The sequence below is a fragment of the Cyprinodon tularosa genome, unplaced genomic scaffold, assembly GCF_016077235.1.
Source record: "Cyprinodon tularosa strain WSP-4 unplaced genomic scaffold, ASM1607723v1 ctg653, whole genome shotgun sequence".
Lineage (NCBI taxonomy): Eukaryota > Metazoa > Chordata > Actinopteri > Cyprinodontiformes > Cyprinodontidae > Cyprinodon > Cyprinodon tularosa.
The window spans coordinates 255,742-264,941 of record NW_024039400.1 but is presented as its reverse complement, the minus strand read 5'-3'; the positions used below and the strand labels follow the sequence as shown (position 1 = coordinate 264,941).

The following is a 9,200-nucleotide window of genomic DNA, read 5'->3' as shown; positions in this document are numbered from 1 at the left end:
TCTCTCTCGCAGAAAAAGAAGACACAATCACTTTCTCTGTTCGAAATCCCGGAACACGTCCTTAGAAGGCCAGATTCGAAGGACGATTACGTCATAGCACGGTGCCGAGGTCTGGTCGGATTTCAAGAGTCCTTGTTATGCGACCTTAAAATGCATCCTTCTTTTTGCCCGATATGAAGAACGGGTCCGATGTATCCTCGTATCCTTGGTTTACCCAGGATTCATTGCGAGACCAAGCAAGCCGGCTGCTCCCTTATCAGAGGAAAAGTTTATCTAAAGGTTTTTATCTGTTACTGTGTAAATGGGTTTGGCTGTAATTTAAAGACAGATTCTAATATATCTGCAGTGGGGACTGTAAATCTGATGGGAGTTAAAAAATTTTTATTGCTGTTTTGCACAATAATGCTTAACTAAGTATTTTTTGTTGTTGAATATCAAAGATTTTGCAGATATTTTTTATACATACATTGTTTAGATTTATTTATATATTTCTACCCCTTTTATAGAATAGAACTCCCTTTATTGTCCCACAATGGGCAAATTTACAGCAGCAGAAAGATTATTGAAAATGGTCACACAAATGTGGACCTTAGAAAAATATATAAGAATAACATAATAGGGAAGAGTTAAAATATAAAAAATAAAATACTGTGTTACACTGTAATACAAGTGTTTTAACAATATCAAACTGGAGAATAAATAACCAATATGCAGCTATGGACATTTTTACAGTAATGGATATTTGAAAATAGCAGTAACATCAGAGATGTGCAAAATGACAGCAGCATGTTATTTAACTGACTAAGGTTTCTATCATTACATTTGATTTTATTTGTTCCTGCTCCCGGTGGTTGGCACCTTTATTCCACTCTGGATTCTTGTGAGTGTAGCATTTGTTCACTTTATAATAAAAGATAAATAAATAGACAGTTTTAAAAACTTCGGTTTTCATTCTTTTCCTGCTTTGTGTGTCATCTTCCACGGTTGCTAAGCAACACAGCATACGGCGGTAAGAACCCGCCGAAGGGTAGATTCATTCGAATTCACAGCCAAAACACTTCCGGTCTCCTTATATTCACGGACTTCGAAGGATCCAGTCTAGGTAGACCGGGTCCTTGGATGATGCAGCCCAGGATTTCGAACAGAGCCACTAAGCGTCTAACCGCTGCCTAGCAACGACCGACCAATAGGAATCGTGATTGTATGCGCGTATAAAAGGATTTTGTTTTGTTTGTTGATTAGAGCAGTACCAATCGGGTGTTTACGCTTTAATATTGTGTTTTAAGACGAATAGATCTGAACAGGAATGAGTCTGTCTTTAAGGTAAGCTGTTGTGTCGCATATTCGTCTGCTCTCTGCCAGAGTTTAATGACTGGAAACCTATAAACCTGGCTGGTAGCCGCAGCGGGCTAGCAGTTAGCATTTTGATTTCCATTACTTCCTACTCCGAATGTTTTATTTCCCGATGCTTCCGCTGCACTTATGAGCTTATTTAGCAAACACCGAATAACATCAGCATTATAATATAAGGATCATTGTGTGGATTAATTGATAAATGGAGAGTTTTCAGAAAGGTTGTGGTAATTATTAGAGGTTATTTTAAAAACAGCTCCAACATGGCCATTGTAATCAGAGGTAAAACACATGTTTTGTTTTTTTCCGTTTTTATTATTAATTCCTTACTGATAATTTATTTGCTTTCACTTGCTACACAGAGATGGTAGATTTGTAATGGGTTTAAGGCAGGCAAGAGCGGAACATTGACAGGATGTTTCCCCCGGTTTGCATCTGAGGGAACACCGGACAAACCGGAAACAACAGACTCATAAAAACCTGCATCTCCTCTGCTCTTCACCTTAAAAACATTAATAAAATGCTCTAAATTGTTCTCTCGGACGGTATAACAAACTGTGAAAATCGATTCCACTGCCTTTAATTCACTTGATTAAAATTTTAGATTATATATTAATTCCACACCAATATTGCCCATCTTGATAATTGCACAATACAATCTGATTAAAAATGCAATAATAAATTAATTAGCAATTTTCTGGAAACCTAGAAAACTTCATGATTATGATAAAGCAGGGGTAACCAATTAAAAATCAGCGGGATCCGAATAAAGAAAATTATCAACCAATAAAGGTCCGGAGACATTTTTATTTATAATCCGTTACTTTAAACAGAATTTAACACTGAAAAAAAATGGGGTGTTCATGCATCCATGGTATAAAAATTTTAATAATTAAAAAAATAAAATAAAACATATTCCCATCTTAAAATCTAAAGTGTTTTTGATGTAGAGAACAAGAATCATTCAGTTTGGTATATAGAGAATTTCCCGATTCACATATTTTATAAAACACCTGAACTGACCATTTGTTACTTTATTATCTTTTTTCTGTCTTAATGTTGGCAGTGGGCTTTAGGCTGCCATGCAAGGCTTTAAACCTGGGTTTGAATGGAGACAAAGCCATTCTCAAGCACATATCAAGGTGCTCATTTTGAGCCTGGATCCATATTTATTTTTGATTCTGTTAATGGTGGAGAATCCTGCTTCACAGCAGCAGATTGAGCCAAACATCCTTTAAATATTCAGGGTCATCTTTGAGCACGCCATTTCACTTTTCTTTCACCAGTTCACCACAGATCTTCCAGCAGTCCACACTTTCTCTGCCCTCTTTTTCTCATCATCTTCTCCTTCCTTCCCATCGCCCGGCTTGCCACAGGTTTTCCTGCTGTGTCTAAAAGTAGCAGCAGCAGCAACCCAGACTGACAGCTGCTCATTGGCTAATTTGTCGTCAGACAACATGTATTTTATAGCAATTTCGAAATGTTTTAAATCAGGTTGGGTCCGGATTAGTCAGCAGGTGGGTCCGGATCCGGACCGCGTTACCTCTGTGACAGACCTACTTTGAAAAAGAGATATTCCTGTTAGTTCAGATACAATTGATAAAGCATTCTCAAAATGTATTAAATGGCCAATTCTACCTAAAGTCAAAGAAACACACTTTAAACTTCTAAACACAATTTATCCTGTGCCAGAATACAAAAAAAAAACAAGATTTGGTTATGAGATGGATCAATTTTTTAAATTTAATTCAATTCAGTTTATTTCTATAGCGCCAATTCACAACACATCTAAAGGCACTTTACAGTTCACCAGATCATACAGTCAGATTGATTCATAGTTTTATATCTAAGGAAAATCAGCTGATTGCATCGACTCATTGACTCGAAGGCAATCCCTCACACTAAGCATGCTTGTAGCGACAGTGGAGAGGAAAACTCCCTTTTAACAGGAAGAAACCTCCAGCAGAACCAGGCGTTCAATGTGCCTTTTGTAATGACAACAGTGAAACCCTTGAAGATCTGTTTTACCTGTGTCCTCCTACACATCATCTCTGGAAAGAGATGTACCAGTGGATTTCTTTGAAAATTAATGATGTCCCCCCTTTTGCCCTAAATTAGGTCATTTTCTATATAAACCATCTTCCCTGCCCGTTTCTGATACCATTAATGTCATCCTGCAGCTGGGTTCATTTCGTATTCACTGTCCTAAATGGAGAAATGCTAAACCCTCTTTTCATTGATTTATCAATGGCTTTAAAACCTTTTTTTTTTATCTCTTAAAAACATTTTTTTTTTAAAAGACAAAACTTTTTTTTGTTTTTCATATTTCTATTGGCTCTATCTTTGTCAGATTTAAATGTTTCTTGACATAAATCCCCTGCTATTTGTAATACTTTATACTTTTCCATTGTAATTTATCTTCATCTGTTTATGTACATTTTTGCCATCCTTTTTCATGTTAATGTTATTGGCTAATTTAAAAAAAATATTAAAATTAAATTAAAAGAACAGACTTTTCAAAAATAAAATATAATATATTTAAAAATATATAAAAAAAATTATATATTTTACTTCTTTTCATCCTCAGCTGCAGAACTTCTTATTTCTAAGGAAGTTCTAACATAGTTTAACCTTTTTTGTGATTAATTTGCATCAGTAATCTTACCGTTTGTTTGTTCCTCAACAGAACTGAGCCTGCAGTGGACAAAAACAAGCGCAAGAAGAGGAAAGAGCTGACAGAAGATCAGAAACATGAAATTAAGGAAGCATTTGATTTATTTGACACTGATAAAGATAAAGAGATAGACTATCATGAGCTGAAGGTGAGTGGGAATACAGCCACCAGTAGCTCTCTGTTAATATGATCAAATGGGGGTGGGGGGGGGGGGGGGGAAGAGTATGTACGATTATAGCCTCAATCATTGGCTTGTAATCAGGGGCTGATTTAGGAAATTTTGGGCCCCAGGCAAAGACAAACATGGGGCCATTTGAGTTGAGAAGATAACACATACAGATAAAGAAATTTTAATAGAACAGACATACATTATTTGTTTTACATTTTGTCCCTATATTTTGTACTTGGCTGACTTTTCATGCCATCTCAAAAGAAATAAAAGATTTTCTCCAATCACTAAGCTCACTTAGCTGATTGCTTCTTCCTGTGTTTCCAAAAAGGCGACAGCAAAAGTAAATAACCCAGTCCTTCTTTTCACTGTAGACAAGCCATGATCTGCTTCTCTGTTCTCCATTTTTCATTTGGATGAAATAATATCTGCATGAATCATGACAGCAGATAAGATAGAGGAGAGCAGGAGGCGGGGTTACCAATCTACTTGCTCTGGAGAGCAGAGTTTGCTGCTTTTAGAGGTTGTCTGCAAAGTCTCCAGTAGCAGAAAAAAGTTAAAAAAAAAGTCTCTAGATTTGGCGCTAGGCGCTTTTTTTGAAATTAAAGTGCTAGAGGGGTCTGAAAAGTCGCTAAATATAGCGACAAAAGCGCTAAGTTGCCGACACTGCTCTTTGCATTGTTTGTTTTCAAATAGTTTGCTGCTGTCTGTTTGGACCTTTCTGAACATGTGCAGCAAATAGACTGATCCAATATGTTGGACACTGAAGGGGGGGCTGAGACACACTTAAAAACCCCTTGAAGATCATCTTTTCAGTCTTTGATTTTCACCTTTTCTCTTAACCTCCCAATCAGCTAAAAACTCAATACAGTCATTTAACAATATTACACCATGGAACCACCTCAAGAGGTCATCGCAGAACATAGAATAACGCTGCTTTCGCCAGACTAATATGCCCCTTTTATCTCAAGGCACTTTACAATTCAATTAGATCATCCAATCGGATTGTTTCAAAGTTTTCTCTCTACACTGGAAGAATGATCTAGAAATAAGTAAAAATTCCATTAAGTGTATTAATTATTCAGTCATTTACCTAATTTGAGTAGGTAAATAGTTTGCCAATGGAGTGAGTATTTTTACTCTTAAAATAAGATAATTAGATAATATGCACTGTAAATAAGACAATGCAATTGTTTTTTTCTCATTTTAAGTGTAAATTGTCTTGTTCCATTGCCAACATGTCTCTTTTACCTCCTTAATTCAAGAACAAATGCATTTATTTTAAGAAAAAATGACTTATCTAGATTTAGATTTATTTCCAGTGTAAGAAAAACCAGATGATTGCATCGACTCATTGACTCTTCAGCAATCCCTCACACTAAGCATGCTTGTAGTGACAGTAGAGAGGAAAAACTCCCTTTTAACAGGATGAAACCTCCAGCAGAACCAGGCTCAGTGTGAACGGCCATCAGCTGAGGCTGAGTGGGGTTAAAGGAGAGAGAAACAGATTTGCAGAGAGGACTTGGATTTATTGATTTTCTAAGGTGTGAAACCCGGTCTTTATTAGAATTATATTTCCCACCAGGTGGCTATGCGCGCACTCGGCTTTGAGGTGAAGAAGGTGGATGTTCTGAAGATTCTGAAGGACTATGACAGGGCGGGCAATGGCAAAATTACGTTTGATGACTTCAGTGAAGTTGGTAGGTTGACGTCTGACAGGACACACGAGGCTGAACAGAGGAGCTCTAACATCCCATGTTTTCTTTAACCGTCCACAGTAACAGATCGCATCCTGGAGCGTGACCCGAAGGAAGAGATCATGAAGGCTTTCAAGCTCTTCGACGACGACGAGTCGGGGAAGATCAGCCTGAGGAACCTGAGGCGAGTCGCGCGAGAATTGGGTGAAAACGTCAGCGACGAGGAGCTGCGCAGCATGATCGACGAGTTCGACACGGACGGAGACGGAGAGAGTACGTGAGATTCCAGCATCCTTCTGTGGTGCATTGTGCAGGTTAGACAGTTAGGGAAATGACCTGACCTGGTTTGTGTTCTTTTGCAGTCAACCATGAGGAGTTCCTCGCCATCATGGCTGCAGACTCCTGATGGATGATTCATTCAGATTGTGAGTAGCTGAAGGACTGTGGCTCCGATGTTTACTCTCATTTTATCCACCTGGAGCCTTTTGTTATTTATTACGTGGCAGCAGTGGACTGTGGGCGAACATCCCCCAAACATCTTAGTCACCCCTGAACATAAACGATGCTGGCCTCTGACACAGACTCATCTTACTTTTTCTGTTTCCTCCTGCATCTTTTTCACTCAATGACTCTAAAGTCACACCTGGTTGAATATAAATAATATGAATCAGGAACTTCATGTTTTTTTCCTCTTGAATAAAGTGAAAGGTCTGTAGGTTATTGTCAGAAACAGCTGTAGATCAGACTGAGTTACTGTTTATCCTGACATGTCAGTGTGTGGATGTGGTATTTATTTTGTTACACAATAAACAGTTTTTTCCAGCCGATCACATTGTTCTTATTTTAGGTCACCGGTTATGACCTTGCTGAATTAGATCCTGCTTGCTTTGCAAAATGCCTCTGTATCAGATATTAAACCAGAAATCCTGCAAGCGAAAAGGAAAATGTTTGATAGAATAATGACAGGAAATGAATCCCCTTAAGCTTCACCTTTTTTTTTCTTTTTTTTTTTTAAACCTGCCTGTCTGCTTAGTCATCATCTGAATTTTTCTTTTCTTTCTTTTATTTTTTTTGGAAATCCTGTTTAGATTTTCACATTAGCAGCTTTCAGTGGAAAAAAAAAAAAAAAAACTTCTGAACATTTGTTTTCCAATACCATAAAAAAATCTCCAATGGAGTAAGGATATAAAACTAACCCTCTATCACCACCCAGAGGCGCCTCTTGATACATTAAATTTCCAAAAGTGTTGTCTACACATATAAATAAAATCGTTAGTACTTGTTTAATAAAAGATGAATCCACAACTGTCAGAAATAACTTTAATCTACCAAAAGTAATAATACATAAAATTAACAGGTCAGATGCTTCATCATAATTAAAATAAACTCATGAACGAGTTCTGGTTCTCTTAGCGTAATATTTTGTTGATCAACCTTTTAAAGTCAACCACTCCAATCAAATAATAAGACTTCTGCTCCTCATATAGAAACTGCTCCAGTTGTTTCAGGTTTGATGGCTGTCTTTTCCAGACAGCCTGTTTCAGCTCCTTCCAAAGATGCTCAATAGGGTTTAGGTCAGGGCTACTAAAGGCCACTTCAGAATACTGCAATGTTTTCCTCTTAGCCATTCCTGGTTGTTTCTAACTGTTTTGGGTCATTATTCTGTTGAAGACCCATTACCTGACCCAGCTTTCTGACATTGGGCAGCACATTGCCAGTCTTGAGATTTTATTCAATCCTGCAGAGATTCAGATTAATCAAATCAGCCCAGAGCATAAAGGAGGCTCCTCCACACACCAGTAAACCACAATAATGCATTTTACTATCACTTGGAAAGATACAGTAAGAGATTAACACAGTAGAGATTAATACAGTAGGACTATATCTCTTTCATCCTCACAAGGCGAGTCATATAAATTCAACTCAATCATGTATTTCCCCAATTCCCCTCACAGGTTTCCATTTAAAATGATTCTGTTTCAATTTTGGAGTTCTGATATGAAATCAGACAAAGGTTATCCTTAGAATTTTAAGGGAAAATCATATTTGAACCAATATAGCTGCTGAGCAGTTTTTTGTTGTAAAGAGCAGAAAGCGGCTTAATTAAACAACCTAGTTTTCAATTTTTAGAAGAAATTCATATTTCTTTCTTCTTCTGGTTCCAAAAACTGTAACTTTTAAGATGTGCTACAGTGAACCTGAGTAAAATGTGCAGTACTGAAATTCACCAGATAGTGGCAGCATGTGCAGGAAAGCAGCCTGTAGAATTATCGTGCAGAAGAAGTTGTCACCACTAGCTGTTGCTAAACAGACTGATGTTCCAGGGATGTAAAGCTCTGACTGACTTCCAGACGTATGAAGGACTAACTCTGCCATATTTGGTCCTTCATACTGACGTTATTTGTCCCGGTGTTGAATAAAATTCTGTTCCTCTTATGTCGGGAGCGCGCATTGAAGCCAGAGAAGCGGACATGGCGGATGAATCCATTTTCACGGCGCTTCTGATCAATTTCTCGCTAAAAACAACTCCTGTTGTTTACAAAATTGTAAAATAAATAAATAAACGAGGTCCTTTTAAGCTTTTTTATGTTTTTTAAACATAAAGAGAATCTGTCTTTTTCCAACTTCTGTCTGAATTAATTCACCTGCAAGTCTTTATCAGTGTTTATTCCTCTGTTCATCAACAACAAACCCTGTGGATTTGGTGACATTAGATAATTATTTGAGTTATGAGAGGGAAATCATATATTTTAGCAACCTGATATAAGCTGTTCCCTCTTTATGATCTTTATGAAATATATTTTATGTTTATCTAACAATTAGCAAATATTCCAAAAAAGATTCCCTTCTCATAACTTTGGTAAATAACGATCAAATGTCCCCAAATCCACAGAGTTTGTTGATGAAGAGAGGAATAAACACAGTTAAAGACTTGCACATGAATTAATTTCTTCCCATCTTATGGAGGGGGTATTCTTATGTGTGATAGCATGTAGTATACTAGAAATTTCTTTAATTCAATAATCTGTCATATTTTACATTAGAACGGGATTTAGCAGAAAGTCTACACTCTCATCTTCACCCTCAGGGCTAAGCCCCTGATCCCTGAGAATCCTAGTTCTTCCCCTGAGAGGGACAAAACCTAGAACAAATACTGTATGTTTATTCTATTCAAATTTCTATTTCTAAAACGTGTATCTGTATAATGGCTCTGTTTTATTTGTTGTCTGCTCAGTTCAAAGTCCCCCCTGCCTGTCTTTGTCTAGGGCCCCAAATTTCCCAAATCCGCCCCTCTGACAAGACTGTT

At 37.3% G+C, this 9,200-nt stretch overlaps 1 protein-coding gene across 1 annotated transcript; it reads left to right on the top strand.

Moving 5' to 3' along the window:
* The first annotated feature begins 1,044 nt into the window (after positions 1-1,044).
* cetn3 (centrin 3) lies at positions 1,045-6,720 on the top strand. Its single transcript, XM_038309007.1, has 5 exons — positions 1,045-1,323; positions 4,040-4,175; positions 5,782-5,896; positions 5,975-6,166; positions 6,256-6,720. Exons 1-5 carry the CDS (start codon positions 1,307-1,309, stop codon positions 6,297-6,299), a joined length of 504 nt encoding a protein of 167 aa, XP_038164935.1. The 5' UTR covers positions 1,045-1,306; the 3' UTR covers positions 6,300-6,720.
* Positions 6,721-9,200: the final 2,480 nt, after the last annotated feature.